This window comes from Silurus meridionalis, chromosome 27, assembly GCF_014805685.1.
Source record: "Silurus meridionalis isolate SWU-2019-XX chromosome 27, ASM1480568v1, whole genome shotgun sequence".
NCBI classification, from domain to species: domain Eukaryota; kingdom Metazoa; phylum Chordata; class Actinopteri; order Siluriformes; family Siluridae; genus Silurus; species Silurus meridionalis.
The window spans coordinates 16,465,647-16,483,125 of record NC_060910.1 but is presented as its reverse complement, the minus strand read 5'-3'; the positions used below and the strand labels follow the sequence as shown (position 1 = coordinate 16,483,125).

The following is a 17,479-nucleotide window of genomic DNA, read 5'->3' as shown; positions in this document are numbered from 1 at the left end:
TCGAGATGGTTTAGGGGTGAGCTGGACCGCAGAGTGAAGGCAAAAGGGCCAACAAGTGCCAAGCATCTTTCGGGGAACTCCTTCAAGACTGTTGGAAGAACATTTTAGGTGACTACCTCTTGAAGCTCATCAAGAGAATGCCAAGAGTGTGCAAAGCAGTAATCAAAGCAAAAGGTGGCTACTTTGAAGAACCTAGAATATGACATTTTTCAGTTGTTTCACACTTTTTTGTTATGTATATAATTCCATATATAATTACACGTGTTAATTCATAGTTTTGATGCCTTCAGTGTGAATCTACAATTTTCATAGTCATGAAAATAAAGAAAACTCTTTGAATGAGAAGGTGTGTCCAAACCTTTGGTCTGTACTGTATATTTAGCTAATTCAGGACCCCATATAGAACATAAATCCTGAGCCAGTCTACATCTAGATTTAAACCGGAGGACACGACCAACGTTCGAAAGTTCACAAAACATTCGCAACGTCAAGTTCTTGAGCGCTTGTCCACAATGCCCCCTTGTGGATGAATAAAGAGCTGAAGGTCTAGAGTGTTATGAATAAGCAGGACATCATTACAGGTTGAAAAATGGTGGTGGCAATGTTCTGAAATTGCGCTTTCCATTCCCCTTTCCTTCCTCCAAGCATTCTTTGCACAATAGATTGATTACTAGTTTAAAAAAAAAATTAACTAAGATTCCAGCAATGTGGCATTTGTGTCCCCTCATACACTATATGGGGAAAACAGTATCGGGACACCTGACTTTTCCAGCCATATCTGGTCTCTTCCACAAAATGTTGTTGGCACACCATTGTATATGTCCTTGGATGACCCACCCCTGTATCAGCATGACAGTGACCCTGTGCACAAAGCCAGTTCCATAAAGATACATGGGTTGGAGGTGTGGAAGATATTGGGTGGCCTGCTCTAGAGATTTGACTTCAAATCTTTGTTTGATCTCTTAAACTTCCTTAACAAGAACTCGCATCAGTCTTGGTCGGGAGACTTCAAATCCAAATGGGAAAGCTTTTGAATTTCGAATTGGTTCAACTGGTACTGAGTGTGTCGATCAATGTAGGTTTCTACCCAGGCTTTTTCCGGCATCAGGTTAAGCTGATCAGAGGATGCCAATATTCTGGAGCTGACTGTACACACACTTACTGCTGCCAAATGCTTAGTTCTTTTCCGGTCTTGGCACAAAGCAGCTCTACACGATTGCTCAGTTCAGCCATCTGCGCTCGTGAGCCATTCCCACTGTGCTGTTTCGCGGTCCAGACTGAAGCTGGTCGGCCAAACGCACTGTACAGGCTGTTCGATGAAAAAATAATCACCAGGACATGCTCTTCAAGACCCCCAGTTGGACGATGCACGTCTTTTTCTGACCACGCTTTATAGCCAATTAAGTTTTTAGCTTTATTACACTAAACCAAACTTGGAGAAAATGCTTCGTTACCTTGGTATAATGAAGGCACGCTGACGAACCAGGAAGGTGTAGTGTGGATTTGTAATATTGAAAGTGCAAACCGACTGGTGTTTCTAAATGCCGGGGGCAAACAAGATTGAAGCAAACAAGATTGAAATGGGTTTCGTTCTAAATAAATGCTGGGGGGAAAAAAAATGCTCACGGGTTGCAAAGGGAAGCATCGAGTATGAATATGAATAATGAATGAACCCTATCAGAGGATCACTTGTTCAAACAGGAGAAAAAGAAACGGAATGACTGGAAAGTTCCACTGATGTGTTACGGAGACAAGGAATGCACAGCAGGAATGTGTGTGTGTGTGTGTGTGTGTGTGTGTGTGTAGTGAGTGCGGAGGAGAGAAATCTTGTGCGGAATGGTCTGGTTTTCACAGAGGCAGGAAGCGTGTGGTGTGCAGCAGCATCGGGTTCAGGTCCTCGGCGTGAACGGCGCGGTGCAGCGACGGCTCCGAGGCGCTGCGCTCGATCTTCGGCAGAAGATCCTGCACCTGCTCGATGGACACCAGGATCTGGAACACACACACTTTTATATAAAACGAGCACGTTTCAAGTGGAAAAAAATTACAGACATACATATTTATTTGAGTCCACGATGGTGCCAAAACCTGTACACCCGAGACCCAAAAGAACCCACCTGAGGAAAAAGCGGCCTTTCGTCCGGTTTGAATTTCAGACAGTCGACGATGAGGCGTTTCATCGACTTGGGGCAGTTGCTGTACAGCTTGCTGAGGTCTGGGGACAGGTAGCCTCGACCCACCATGAAAATGATCTGGAGGTGACGAACGAAGCGAGTTTTGCAACATCAGTGCAAGTTCGGATGTGAGCAGAGTGTGTTTCTCCTGCACATTCATCAATCTCATGCACACAGCACTTACTGCAGGGCCACTGAGGCCACGCCCCCTACATGCACTGCACATTCCTTTATATACTGTATAGTTTATACATTATGGTAGTGTAAATTGCTTTTTTGCTAAATTATGTACTGTTTTTTTATTTATTATTATTATTTACACAATACCGTATACTTTAACATACTGATCAAAGACTTCTAGGCCATGTCTCCATCGTAAGTCAGGGACTACCCGTATACTCTTTATTTGGCGCATATAAAGGGGTTGCGTGACTCCCACCTGGTCGCGGTTGTTGATATTGGCGTAAGGCAGCGTGCCGGACATGAGCTCGTACAGCACCACGCCGTAGCCGTACACGTCCGACTGGAAGGTGTAGGGGTTCGGGTCCTGCATCCGGATCACCTCTGGAGCCTTGTGGAGAGAAACCGATCAGTATCGGTGTTGGGGCGTTTGCATCTTTTTTTAAGCAAGTGCCTGAATGCTTACCATCCACAGTATAGATCCACTAGGCTGCTCCACCTGCTGTGAGCCGCTCCAGCGAGACTTCACCGTGGCCAGGCCGAAGTCGCCGATCTTCACCGTCCAACCCTCGTGTAGGAAGATATCTGATACCGGGGGCTAAGAAGCATTTAGCGACGAAACATTCTGTTTGATTCGGGGAATTTCATTTTTAGGAACTGATTTGCGTCCAGTCTGGAGCTGTAATTTTTTTTTTTTATTACAAAAGGATACTGTTCGATTTCAGGTCCCGGTGGATGATGTTCTTGGCGTGAAGGTAGCTGTCAAAAGAAGGGTTGATGTTAATGCTCTTGGAATGAAAAAAACTATTTTTTTTATTATTTCCTGAGAACAGTAAAGGAATAGAACGGAGGGACAATTCGCCGGTGTGATGGATAGTAGGCTTTACTATACTTTGAAAACTTTAAAATAAAAATCTATTGATAAAATTTAGTTTTTATATATCCTATAAGCCTTGGACAGAGTGTGTGATATTTCCGCGGGGTAGATTTGCGTACTCCATGCCCTGCGCCGTCTGCCGTGCCACGTCGATGCGCCTCATGGTGTCGAATTTGGTCTCGGTGACGTGCAGGTGGCGGTAAAGGCTGCTGCCTTCGCACCACTGCGTGATGATGGCGAAGTGCGGCTTCGTCATGAAGCCCATGAACAGCAGGATGTTGACGTGGCGCGTCTTCCTGCAGGGAGACAGAACAAGAGGGAAAAGGGGACGAAAAAAAAAACCACAAAAAAACTGTATTATAATGCAAACAACGTGCCTAAGATATTGTACAAGCATCTTGCGAGATTTCCCAGAGCTTCCTCAATGATAAAATGCATCCTTTCCGTTTTTTAAGTCTCCTCCTTACGAAAAGAAATACTCACCGCAGGACCTGCATTTCGTTCCTAAAAGCCTGCAGCTGCTCCGGCGTCGGTTCGGTCACTTTGAGGATCTTGATGGCCACGTCGCCATGCCACTTGCCCTTAAAGACGGTGCCAAAGGAACCGGCGCCGATGCGTTTCTGCTTGGTCACTTGGTGCGAGGGCACTTCCCAGTAGTAGCTTGAGTCTCTGTAACGCTGAATCCACAGCAACGCAACGTATTAACCACGATCCTGTCATGTCTTACCGAGAGAAATCTCACTACAGCGCGTCTCCTACCTGATTCCTTTCCCTTTTTCCATCAAGCATGGGGGCCGGTTTGCGCTCTGGGGGGGATTTGGGCGGTTTTCGCCCTGGGGAGCCTATATGAGGTGGACTAGTCGAAGGTTTGGAAGACGAATCTGGTCCTGTGGGAGACACTTCTTGCTTACTTGAGGGGTAAAAACCCTGAGTGTATGGTTTAGCCAGATTTAGTGATAAGAAATCGAAAGGTGGGAAAACCATCGCTGGAGTGTAAGAAAGAAATGAAAGCGTGTCCATGTGAACAAAAAGAATGTAGTCATGATAGCAACAACAACAAAAACAACTTACCTATCAGACTGTTGGATTTTAATGCCTCCTAAAAAATGAGAGTGGGGGGAAAAAATCGGAATGTATAAACGAATGTATAAAGGAAGGATGGAGTAAATGAAAAAGGTGGCAGGGGCAGGTAGAAAAGTGTGAGTCCAGTACCAGGAGTGGCTAGTTTTTCTTTATCTATGCGTTCAGGTATCGATAAGCTACACTCTTTTGATGAAGAGCATAAATACGTTTGCGGTGTTCGAATGAGGTAGTGGACTCAGACTTCTGGACCATACTGCAACTTTGAGTTAGTGATTCTGACCTCGATGAGATTGGCCGCCCCAGGCCCCAGCGTGCTGACCATGTGGACATTTGGGGTTGAGGTGGAGCGTAGCCTCTGCAGAGACTGACCGTCCCCTCCCGGCATTGGGAAGTGGAACGCCGAGGCTGGGGAGAGCAGCGCTGAGCTGAAAAAACCCACGCACGCAGATTAGACAGGCTTTAAGGAATAGGTCTAGAGGTTGACCAATCACTTGCCGATTATTCGACTGATATTTTGTCAAAATGGATGCAAAAATTAAAAATAAATAAAAAATAAAACTCCATGTAAAATAGTATTGAACAATGTAAATGTTAAAATAATACAATGAATTAAAAAAAGAGAGACAGCATATGGTGTCAGCGATCTGCCTCTAGAGGCCGCTCTCATACTGTATAACGCAACCCGGAAAAACTATAGGTATGGATTTTTGCCTTTGTTCCTGAAATCAACTATCGGTGCTGATTAAGTTGACCTCTAGAAGTGAATGCCGGCGATGATCGGGTTTGAGTCCCTGATTCCTGTCGTGACACGGTAAAATTCGGCGCATGAATATTACTTAATTTGAGTCAATCAGATTTCTCGATTGAACACACACTGGGTTTTGAAGCAGCATGAATTATAAAATGATTAAACACAATGGAACACGTACCTGGTAGACTCGGGTGTTAGGGGCATGGCAGTGGAGATAGAATGGGACACAACTTCACCAGACACTGTTGCGCAATCTCCTGCAAACCTGGGGAAAACAAAAAAAAAACACCACACACACACACACACATTTATGATTCATTGTGAATGCAAAACAGAATGGTGGGCTGTGGATTTCACTGAATCGCGACAAACATTATAAAACTATGACTCTCTTTCACGCACCGTTTCACCGTGTCCATGTCCACGCATACCGTGGGCACTTTGCTGCTACAGTGCTGGTGGAACTTGTAGCCGCATGTCTGACACCGAAAGCCGTTAAACAGGAACTTGTGGCAGAAGTCACAGTACGCTAACTTAAAGAAGGTTTTACGGACCTGCGAAGACGTCCGCAAGCAAAGAAATCACGGGGTCACTGATTAGTATTGCATAAAACATACTGGAAATCGTGGGCACGTGGAGTATATATGAAAGAATGTTAGAACGTTGACATAATGCAGTAATAATAATTGAGAACTGTCCAGAGTGGACATTGATGTCATTTCCTTCCCATAAACCCCGATAGGTCACGAACACTCACGAAGTTGTGCATTGTGAGGGGGACGTCGTCCAGAACCTCGACCAGAAGCTCCTCTCCGACGAGGGGTGTGATGTCAGTGTTCCATTCTGTCAGCCTTTTGCGACTGGACGCAGCATGAAAACGTGTAAATGCACGTGTCAAAAGGTTTTGTGTAAACTGTAAGAAGCAGGTAAATGAAGACTCACCCTTCCAGGAGGCGGAAGACGGCGCAACAGTCCTGAGTGAGGCCTCGCACCTTGAGCGCTTTGTCCAGACTATCATGCACCGTCTGACCTGCACGTACGTTCACCTGAAACAGGACAACAACGAGGTGACGGTCGGCTCATCTTTCTACAAAAACCGGCCTTGGTTTCGAGAGGTGCTCTTACCACTGTGCGCTGTTTGTTTGGGAGGTAGACGCGGATGGTTCCTCCTCCTCGGGGGATGTCCTCCGGGCTCGTCTCTCCCGACGAGGAGCAGGACGACGTGGAGGACATGGTGTCTCCACTGGGGGGAGCAGAGACAGGTTGCAGCACTGCGCTTCAGGGAGACGGTTGGTCGGAATGGCACCCTCACCTGGAGCCTGGGTGACAACAAGCAACATATGACCACAGAGACGTTTTTGACAGTACAAGGCTTTACTAGACTACTAGAACAAATCTGAGCAATCAGACTCCCTTTTCATCCACGTCTGACTAGCCTGAAATATAATCCAACTGCAGAACAATCATTCGCAGTATGACTCCAGCAATCATTTTGCAGCCCTTCCGATGTGACGAATGTGTAATCGCACTGAATCGCCAATGCTTAGTTCCCAAGCTGTTGAAACACCACACACACCTCAATCTATTTGTCAAGTCTGTTGGGTAACGATCCACGAGCAGCGGTAATCTCACCTCAACATTCTGCTTGATGGAGACGAACTGCATGCGCCAGCGATCGAGACGACACGACGTGATTCCTAAATAAACTCTCTGAGGTCCGATCGATACACACATGTACTACAATAAAGGCTTTAATATCAGAGGTGGTTTTTGAGTGGTTACATGATCTAAATAAGGAAAAAATGTGTGTTTTATTAAAAATTTTACCTAAAATATTGTGGGGTCCTGCCTCTGTTGATAGGCCTGACCAGTCACTTCTTCTTGGACTGAGAGTCACAGAGGACACACTTCTTTAACATGGACTGAGAAGTACCTGGGACACATTTCCTTTACTTGAGCGAAAAGATACAGGGGACACAGTTCCTTTACTTAGACTGAGAGGTAACTGGGACACACTTACTTTACTTAAACTAAGAGTTACAGGGGACACACTTACTTTACTTGAACTAAGAGTTACAGGGGACACACTTTCTTAACTTGAACTGAGTTACAGGGGACACACTTTCTTTACTTGAACTAAGAGTTACAGGGGACACAGTTCCTTTACTGGGACTGGCAGGTACTGAAGACACTCATAGGATGTTCATAGCACACACCACCTTTGACAGGACAGAAGACATGCCTCCTTTACTGAGACTAACAAGTACAGAGGACACAGCTTCTTTGCTTGGACAGTTACAAAATAAACACCCCCTTTACTGCAACTGACAAGTACAGAGGACATGTGCCCTTGGACAGGTACAGACAACATGCCTCTTCTCCTAAGATGAGCAGATAGAGAGGACACACCTCCTTCACGATGCTGTATGTCATTGTGAATTATTTATAGCGCCGCTCGAGCAGTGATTCGCCAATCGAGCGGAAGAATCTCTTTTTTCTGTGTGTGTAACTGACCACAGGGTACTTGTATCTCTCATAAACCGAGGGTACAATGCAGACAAAGCCCCAAAACTGAGCACAAGCCTCTACACTATTCTCCAAAATAAAATAAAAAACACCACCATTTTGGACACTTGTTTGCGCGTCAGACCTCCTGAATCTCATGAGGCGAGAGTCCGCACGGTGCACGCAAAAGTGACGGTTGCGTCACGGCACCATGAAGTGATCCAGTATTACATTTTAACCGGTTGTTCTTGTTGTCAAGGGCAAGTGCGTAGTGACCGCGTCCTCCTGCACACGCTGTGTTTGACTTGGAACACCAGCTGCTGCGCAGTGCTCCGTACAGGCCACGATATAAAGCGAGGGTCCAATTCAGCGATAACGAGTTATGTATTTAAAAAAAAAAACACCGTAGGATGAGCTCGATGTTATTTGACCGAGGTTCTGCGCCTGTACCTCGACACACCTTTCATGAATTAATCACATTGCTCCGTCCCCATGGAAGTGTTTAGCTCGCTGTGGACACCAAAACAACATGAACCGAAAACTTTGTTCAAAACGTACTTTTGCCACAGATTATCAGATCGATAGCGAAACACAATAATCGATGAACACTGTGCTTTTGCTTTATTCATTACATAACAATGATTCATGTCACATAATTATTAGAGCATGGTCAAATTCTTTCTTTTAAGGGCCCTGCTCAGAGGCCCAACAGTGGCAGATCGCATTTTGGCGTGAGCCCAAGATTTATCGCACGTCTCAGCTTAGCCATGACACAAGGCCCCGGAAGCAGAAAGAGTAAGGGCCTTGCTTAAGGGCCCAAAAGTGGCAGCTTGGTGGTGTTGGGGTTCAAACTTCCGACCTTCTGATCAGATCCTTAACCACTGATCCACCACTGTCCTGTCCTACATATCGCCACAGCGCTGGCTGACGTTCCTGAATTTCCCTGAGTGATGCAAGAAACATGATTCAAAATACCCATGAACAATGTGTACACACACACACACACACACACACACACACACACACACACACACACCCCATCAGCATTCTCAGTATGTACACAACAGTAATGACAATGTAATAACGGCAGTCAAAAAAGTTTATACGTGTCACGTGACAGACATCAACAAACACACACCTGTTGCGCCTCAGAACACAATTACAACCTTTCCACAGCCTTCAAACACACACACACACACACACACACACACACACAGTTTTACTATAACAGCTTAAGGTTTTCCAAAGCTTCAGCTCGACGGTGGACTCTGGGACGTGTCCCAATCGCATCTCAGTTCTCACATAAGCGCACTACGTTCTTTATATAAAAGAGGGTTTCGGCGCCCTGCGTAAGCGCACTATAAGTACGACAAGCAGCCGTTTGGGATACGGCCACGCGCCGAGGTTTTACCGTGACACGGCGGCGGCGGTTGGACCCCGTGGGTCGGTTCCGCGTTAATGCCCCGGACTTTAAGGAGTTTTATTCACAACAGGGGGAAAAAAGAGGGAGAAAAGGGGGTTAATGTTTACCAGGGAGGACATGGACCTGGGGTCCTGAGACAGAGCAGAAAGCTAACTGCTTACGTTAGCCCTGTAAGGAATAATTAAGTTGGTAACGCGCTCACACACACACACACACACACACACACACACACTCGAAATCTCCAAAAGGTTTTCCCCACACCGACCTCGTCCTCACACTATATTCGCTCACACTTTATTTTCCGTTCTATTTTTTTCCCCTGGTCTTTCTGAAGTAAATATACTCACCTGAGGCGGCAGCCATCTTGAATTCTCTCACTCTGAAGTCGGATCAGCGAGAAGGATTCCAGGGAAAGCGGAACACCTACAGCTCGGAAGCTGATTGGCCTGTTTTGAAGACTCTGCTTTCTGATTGGTTGACCGCCTTCGCCAATTACGTAGCTGAACTGTGTGAGAGAGGGAGGGTAAAAAAAAAAACGCCTTAAAGAAGCCACATCGCTTGGTCCCTATAGAGATTGGATAATATTAAAATTAATGAGTTATCACATTATAATAATAGTATAATATTTATTGTTTATAGTACTGCACGATCTTTATTACATAGTAATAATGTGATAACTAATGCAATCTCGAGTGAGTTTCCAACAAGTGCGATTCCAGTTGGCCCACTAGAGGGCACTGTCTGTTGAAAGAAGGAGTGACAGGCAAAAAAAAAAAAAACGTGCAAACAAATCAATTCTAATCTCCAATAATATTTTCCAATCATATTTCCGACATCACATGTTGCCAGGGCATTCGGAATCAACAACAGCTTCAGATCCATGCGAATGAAACTGTTGCTTTAACCAATCAGATTTTGAGTTTCCGACACCGGGGCCATCTAGCAGGCATCCGATAATGTCAGCATTTTCATAGCATTCTTTCGATCGGATGGTCAGTGAACGCACCAGTCAGAACTCGCAACTCACATCGGTCAAAAACTGCACACTGTAAAATACATTTGCGTGGATTTAATAGCTGTTTGTTGTTTTTTTTTTTCATTTCATATTCATGGCTGACAGAGGAGAAGAAATTGATTTGGTTGCAGATACACTAACACTTTTTTTTTTAAGAAAAGCTGGACATCGTTAGGAAAGCTCGGCAAAAACATTTCGAAATAGTTGTTAGGATTTTTCGAGAAACATTAGATTTTTTTCTTTCCTGTACAAAAACACACACTTTGCCTTCACTTCAAATCTCCAGGAAAACCTTCTCCATGGTTGTAGAACTGAGGATAATATCGACGCTTTTGCTAGAGATGATATTACATTTTTTTATTTTCAACATTGTACATTGATACAGAAGAAATCCAAACTATGAAAAAACATAGAATTATATATCAATATGAAGCTTTGATGCCAGCTTGGCAAACTCATTGCATTCTCTCAGTCAGATTCATGAGTTAGTCATCTAGAATGTTTTTCACTTTACAAGTAAATCTTGTTAAAAGTTCATCTGTGACATTCCTATATATATATATATATATATATATATATATATATATATATATATATATATATATATATATATATATATATAAGACTAGGATGAAAAAGGCTCTAATAAGGGCCGTCCCGGGAAAAAATACCAAGAGCTACCTCTGCTGCAGAGGATATGCTTAATATAATTCATCGATAATATAACAACAGACAGACAGACAAACAGACAGACAGACAGACAGACAGACAGATAGATAGATAGATAGATAGATAGATAGATAGATAGATAGATAGATAGATAGATAGACGGTGACAAATCAATACATACAGCAAAAAGAATTAAAAAATGGGGATTTTATAAAGAGGTAATCAAAAGTATCTGGCTCTATATCATAATATATTATCTATCTATCTATCTATCTATCTATCTATCTATCTATCTATCTATCTATCTATCTATCTATCTATCTATCTAGCAATAGAGATAAAGAAACATAAAGAAACAGCATAAATAAATAAACCATTTTTATTTGTATTTCTTGCGTCACCAAATCAAACCCACACGCGCATTTCTGCTCTCTATTCCTGTGGTTGCACCTCCAATAACACAGTTCTCCCTATCTAGGCACACTAGATTGGCTGTGTGAACTACATGCGTACTTCACGTTACACAGGAAAGTTATTTTGGGATCGAGCCTTCGCTAGTCGTTCCTCTTGGAATTTTTGCTCGGCCGGAAACAAACGCCGGAGCGCTTTTAGTTCCGCGTGACGGATCATGTCTTGGAGCGCCCAGGAGGCCACGGACGAGCTGCTCCGGGAGTTTTTCCGCGCACGGTCCTCTGGCAGGTGTGTAGAAGCGGAAAGAGCGACTTTCCTGCCGGTTTTAATAATATTTAGGTGAAAAATAACAATAAAAAAAAGCGACACGGAAGCCGTATTTTAACTGCGCATGTCATTTGGTGCTCGAGCTTGGAATAGCCAGGTTTTTGCTAACAGCTCAGTTGCTTACCAGAAACATTATTGTAATTATTTGGTTTGCGGTGGTTTTTTTCCAGCTGTTTAAAATTATAATATTGTCTTATTACGTGAAATAAGTGTAGTTAGTATTTATGAGTTACGCTGACACTTATCTCTAAGACGTGGGTTTATCTTATTATTTTTTATTCTTATAAAACATCAAATTTCAGTCTCTAGACTGTCTCTCAAATTACTTATAATATAGTGCAATACTATTTAGGGTGCAAAACTCTACAGTCCTAAATTTCTCTTTGTTGCACTAGAACTTCAAGGGCTGAAGTGTAAATTAAGTGGGTTGCCAGATCCCCAAATAAACAGACATGTAGTTCAATAGATGGGTTGTAGAAGTCATTTAATTTCTAGTGTGCTTTCATTTCAAATGGATGAAAATGAAGCGAGTGGACCGCTTGGTGAATATACACTAAATATACAGCTATATATTTGAAATCTCTTGCAGGAATAGGATCATGAAGAACTGGGGTGTGATCGGAGGCATCACCGCTGCCATAGCGGTGGGTGTTTACGTCCTGTGGGGTCCCAACACAGACAGGAAGAAGAGGAGTAAAGGTACAGAGAGTTATACTTTTCCTCCATTATCTCTGTCATTATATAACCTTATGTAGTTTTTTTATTTTTTAAGAAAAATTATTTAAAACTGGTGGGGGTATGTGTAATGCTATGGGGAATCCTTTGTTGGCATATATCGGGCAAATTCTTTCAGACTGAGCATTATTTAAATGTCACAGTCATTCAAGGCACCTTTATAGCCCCATTTGTAGACCAGAAGAAACAAAAAATTATGATTACAAAAATCCGTTCCTTCGTGATGAACTTTCTATTCGACTGAAGACCACATACACACAAGGTGGTGAATGCCTATGCATGTCCAAATGATTGTGTGTGTGTGTGTGTGTGTGTGTGTGTGTGTGTAGGCATGGTGCCCGGGCTGTTAAACCTGGGAAACACATGCTTCCTGAACGCTCTGCTGCAGGGTCTGGCAACGTGTCCTTCTCTCATCAGCTGGCTCCAGAACTTCAGCACCCACAGCACCTCCCGTCTCACAAACACAGAGACAGACGTTCAGAAGACAGACACTGAGACAGACGCTAAGATGGACACGCAGAGGGACACGCGGGTTTCCCAAACCCTCTTGCAGCTGCTTACAGGTCCGTCTGACTTTATAGAACTCCTCTCTTCCTTTTGTTTTATTAGTTTTTTTGGTCAGGATTTGGATTATTAGTGTTTTTCCTGTCCTCCACTTCCAGCTCTGTCCAGTCCCGAACCAAGAGAGAACGAAGTTCTGGATGCAGGATGTCTGTTAGAAGCTCTTCGTCTTTACAGATGGCACATCAGCTCTTTCGAGGAACAGGTGAGTTCCACAATAGCAGCACCGTTTCCCTTAACCTGGCAACCGGCTGTTATGTTCCGCTTCACGCGAGTGACACGTTTTGCATTTTGTTACGTCTGCCCTCAGGACGCTCACGAGCTTTTCCACGTCCTCACGTCGTCCTTGGAGGAGGAGCGTGAGCAGCACCCGAGAGTCGCGCACCTGTTTGACATGGAGACGCTGGAGGTGAGGCGCTTGTGCAGGATGCTGCGTTATATGATCAGTGCTCCTGAAGTTGACTCTAGAATTGTTGCGTTTCAGAAATCGGCAGAGGTGAACGAGGACTCTGTTAGATGTTGGAGCCGAGGTGAGACATAAATCGTTGCTAGCAGGGATACATAAATAGCAGATTTCAAAAGCTACAAAACCTAAATCTCAGTGTTAACATTTTGTATCTAAATTCTGGATCCAGGGCCTCTGCACCCCATTCCCAACATGTGGAGGATGCAACACCCGTTCCACGGACGCCTAACCAGCTATATGGCCTGCAAATGCTGCGAGCGCCAGGTGTTCACACGGAATACCATTAAATCTGTCTGTTTGTCTGTCTGTCTATATGTCATACTATAGCACAGTAAAATTCATATAAAGCAAGTGTACACACATAATAATTAAACCGTGAGTCCTAAATCCGAGGGTCATGGTGTACTTTTCTCTAAACATTCATCCCTGTATCCAGAGTCCGGTGCGTTACGATTCATTCGACAGCCTCTCGCTCTCCATTCCTGCTGTTCAGTGGGTAAGCAAACCACAGGTCCGATTTTATTTTGCTGGTATAGCATATGTGCGTTTAGAAAACACCTCAATAATATCGTAAATGTTTATTTTATAGGGTCGACCGATTACTCTGGATCAGTGTCTGCAGCATTTCATCTCCTCAGAAACCATTAAAGAGGTGGAGTGTGAGAACTGCACCAAGGTAAGAGATTAAAAGCACAGTGTGTTGTGTTATTAATAGAGAGCTGTTAAGTAGTTTGTTGTGATTGGTCAGAAGGTGTTAGTTTGATTGTTTTTGTAGTAACAATTGATATAACTGAGAATTAACAGGGGAAATAGAAAGTGGCGAGCGATCAAGGGTTTACCAGCTGCTACAGCATAAGTAATAACAGGACGCGACTAGTTTTGTGGACGAGTCTAACAAACATATATAGTGTATTATAGACTTTATTTCATTTCCAGAGTTTCGTCAGAGAAATGTAGATTATGGTATGGTGTTTGTGCTCAGAAACAGGCTGAGACTAGGGACAGTCAGGCCCTGGAGAGCCAGAGGAGGACATTCATAAAGCAACTAAAACTCGGAAAGGTGGGTGTGGCTTTAATCCCTCACGTTTGCAACACATATCAAAATTTTTCCCTTGATATTCAGAACTGTCAGAATTTAGTTGAGTGAATTGAGTGAGAGAACTTCAGATTTGTTGTGTATTTGTTTTGTGTCCAGCTCCCCCAGTGTTTGTGCATCCACCTGCAGAGACTCACCTGGTCTCCAGAGGGCGCTCCCATTAAGCGGCACGAGCACGTCCAGTTCTCCGAGTACCTCAGCATGGACCGGTATAAACACAGCAGCGCTACACGCAGACTATGCAAACCCACGGCTGTAGAAACGCGCGACGCAACCCTCGCCAACGGAGTCGGTGAGAAGCAACTACAAGTGTGGCAAAATGTAAAATTTGCTCTTCAGTCTTGTGTTTTATTTATTTATTTGTATTTATTTATTTTTATTTTTTTGTACACAACTAGCCCCAGAGCACCACAACAACAATAAGCCGACGTCGAACGGTAGCATCTCGTCAGTTTTTCTACGTCCCCCTCAGCTCGACCTAGGGCACGTCTTCAGGTAACACACTTGCTTTACCCACCCAGCTTTACACTTGGATAGTAGGCGTGGCCTAACGTTTCTTTCGGGTAATAATACAGTTCATAGGCGTCTGTGTTGTCTCCTGTTGAACCAGATTGAGGTCTTGAGTGCTGAGAAATTGATTGAGGATACACTTTCTAAAAAGTGCATCTCAATATAACATTTCCCCTCACGCACTCACATTCTTTCCTGTGATGTTCCCACAGCTCGTCGGAGTACCTGTTCCGGCTGACGGCGGTGCTCGTGCACCACGGCGACACGCACTCGGGGCACTTCGTCACGTACCGCAGAGGCCCGCCGACATCCAACCCGCAGTGGCTGTGGGTTTCGGACGAGTCCGTGCGCCAGGCCAGCCTGCAGGAGGTCTTCTCCTCCAGAGCATACCTGCTGTTCTACGAGCGAGTGCGCACTTGAACCGGGTCACCCAGAGATAGTGTCCGTATTAGAGAAAGTACATCGCCTCGTCTTCAGAGCATGGGGGGGGGCTGGGTGACGCTTCACTATCTAAAAGAGGACACGCTGAGGACGTGATGATCTTCAAATAGAAACACTAATACTTTGGACACCCGCTCAGTCAAGGCAATTATCCGGTCGGCCGGATGAGGAGAGACATCAAGATCTTCACACGAAGCTAACCTTCTCTACCAGAACAAGGAAAATGGAATCTCGGTGTCAGAAAAGCGCCTCATGAACATACCATTTTCAGATGTGTAATTGTCTGTGTGGCCTGTAGGTGTGAAAGTGTACTCTTTTGCTGCTGATATTAATATGCCTTGAGTTTTCGATGTGCTACGAGATGCTTTTCTGCTCAGCACGGCTGTCAAGAGTGATTATCAGAGGTAATACTGGAGCATAACTGTAGCTCGAACAGGTACATGCTTTACTGAGCTGCAGAAATGTCATGTTTTTTGCGGAGTGGGGGGGTGGGGTTGCACCACTTTTGTCGAAATCTTGAGACCGTTCCACTAAAATGGGACCTGAATGTCACCAAGATCACATTAGCTGCAACTTGTACTGTAGCTGCACATTATTATTATCATTATCACATTTTGCCAATTGGATTGGATTTGTCTGGTGGGTCGAGAAGGTTTCCGTCATTCGAGCTCGTTTGCCTGATACCGTTTTAATTACTTTTTTTTACACTGTATTCCTCGTGGAAGCCATGAAGTACCTCAAGGGCAGAGCCTCTATCTTGAACCAGAATTGACACTGATTCAATTTCTAGCGCCACCTTTAACGAAGGATGCACAGGATTCCAGAATTTTCCATCTCAGGGTGGTTCCATACACTTGTATTTGTAATATTGTTTTTCTGAGAGAAGGGTATGGATGGATGCCTGGTCATAGGGTTTCTGCCTCATTTGTCTCGTCTCGTCTGTTGATCTTAAAAGTTTTCGATACAAAATGCAGGAAGGAAATGTTTTAAAATTTTCAATGCTTCTATGTGAAACGTCGACGTTTTAGGAATCAGTGTCTATGATTATTATTAGCTGCTAATGGAAGGTGGGCTCGTGGGTGTATACGCCATACTGGATCTCAAATTCTACGATCTAGGATTTTACCTGCCATTCTATTTCTCCTCCCTCTCGATCATTCGACCCAGAAACAAACAAAAAAAGCATGTAAACGAGGCGTTCAGTGTTTTTGAGCCGTTCAATGTAGTATTGTTCCAAAAACAGTGGTAATTGTTGGCACAACCATTTGCACTGAGATGCTTTTTTTCCCCCAGACAGCTTTCCTTCCCTGTGTGAGATTTTTATAAGGGTTTTGAGATGTTTTGTCAATAATAATTATGTTAATAATGTACATGTTTAATAAATTTCTTAAACACACTCGGGTCTGGGTTTGTGATTGGTCAGTTAAATGGGACAGGATATTGTTAGAATCACTTTTTTTTTTTTTTTTTTTTTTTTTTTTTAAAACCATTTATCAGATTTTTTTTACTTCTTAGGAGTCGAATATTTTATCCTAAATGGCTCATTCACATAGCACAAAATGCTATTTATGGAAACATAGCGATAGCAAAATGCATATTAAAACGTAATATGCAAAATGACGATCTTGCGTTCTTCAGGCGGCCTAAGTTTTTTATGTGGCAATTGCGTAGATTGTTTCATAAAATCTTATTAGAGCACTGCATTCTATTTTTTTTTTAATCTACAAAATACATCAATAAATTGTTCTACATAAATATAAGCAAACTTTTGCAATATTTAGCAAAAAACTCCTCACATACCAATTAGGCTCCACAACACATTAAAAACACGAATGTGAGAAAATATTTAGACTATTGAGCTAAATATTCAATTTCCACACGATAATACATGATTATTATTACCGGTCGTGACTCCTCGAATTCTTGTTTTAATCTTTTCTTGGTTTCATATCCAAATATCGCCGCCATCTTAGTTTCACTGGAACGAGCTCGGTTTTTGAAGTTTAACCTTTCCAAGATGGCGGCGGCACTGACGTGTTTGATCCCCCGCGCGCGATTTGTATTGTGTCAACCAGGTGCGCTCGCGTACTGTTTCTAAGTAACCGATTTTCATGTAATAAAAATTATGAATTATATATATATATATATTATATTATATATATAACTTTCTTAATGTAAAATAAGATTACTTTTAGTTTTTATTACTATAATTTATTTACGGAAGCACACCGCAAATCGACCAATCAGAACGCAGCTAA

At 43.5% G+C, this 17,479-nt stretch overlaps 2 protein-coding genes across 3 annotated transcripts; one reads left to right on the top strand and one right to left on the bottom strand.

Annotated features, from left to right (window-relative positions):
* Positions 1–678: 678 nt before the first annotated feature.
* On the bottom strand, positions 679–9,467 carry araf (A-Raf proto-oncogene, serine/threonine kinase). The gene is made up of 16 exons (XM_046841674.1): positions 9,338–9,467; positions 6,188–6,381; positions 6,005–6,108; positions 5,820–5,922; positions 5,465–5,616; positions 5,241–5,327; positions 4,592–4,736; positions 4,300–4,327; positions 3,988–4,115; positions 3,712–3,905; positions 3,348–3,524; positions 3,064–3,110; positions 2,818–2,936; positions 2,611–2,742; positions 2,115–2,249; positions 679–1,989 (listed from the first exon to the last, which is right to left on the bottom strand). The coding sequence occupies exons 2-16, from the start codon at positions 6,293–6,295 to the stop codon at positions 1,849–1,851; spliced, it is 1,800 nt and encodes a 599-aa protein (XP_046697630.1). The 5' UTR covers positions 6,296–6,381; positions 9,338–9,467; the 3' UTR covers positions 679–1,848.
* A 1,773-nt stretch (positions 9,468–11,240) lies between these two features.
* Positions 11,241–16,617, top strand: usp30 (ubiquitin specific peptidase 30). 2 transcript variants are annotated; one of them, XM_046841675.1, is made up of 13 exons: positions 11,241–11,373; positions 12,002–12,111; positions 12,477–12,710; positions 12,810–12,913; positions 13,019–13,117; positions 13,193–13,238; positions 13,344–13,438; positions 13,611–13,670; positions 13,764–13,850; positions 14,157–14,234; positions 14,370–14,562; positions 14,669–14,765; positions 14,993–16,617. In XM_046841675.1, exons 1-13 carry the CDS (start codon positions 11,303–11,305, stop codon positions 15,198–15,200), a joined length of 1,482 nt encoding a protein of 493 aa, XP_046697631.1. In that variant the 5' UTR covers positions 11,241–11,302; the 3' UTR covers positions 15,201–16,617. The 2 variants fall into 2 exon arrangements, with proteins under 2 accessions (XP_046697631.1, XP_046697632.1); XM_046841676.1 differs by lacking the exon at positions 11,241–11,373 and adding an exon at positions 11,500–11,666.
* Positions 16,618–17,479: the final 862 nt, after the last annotated feature.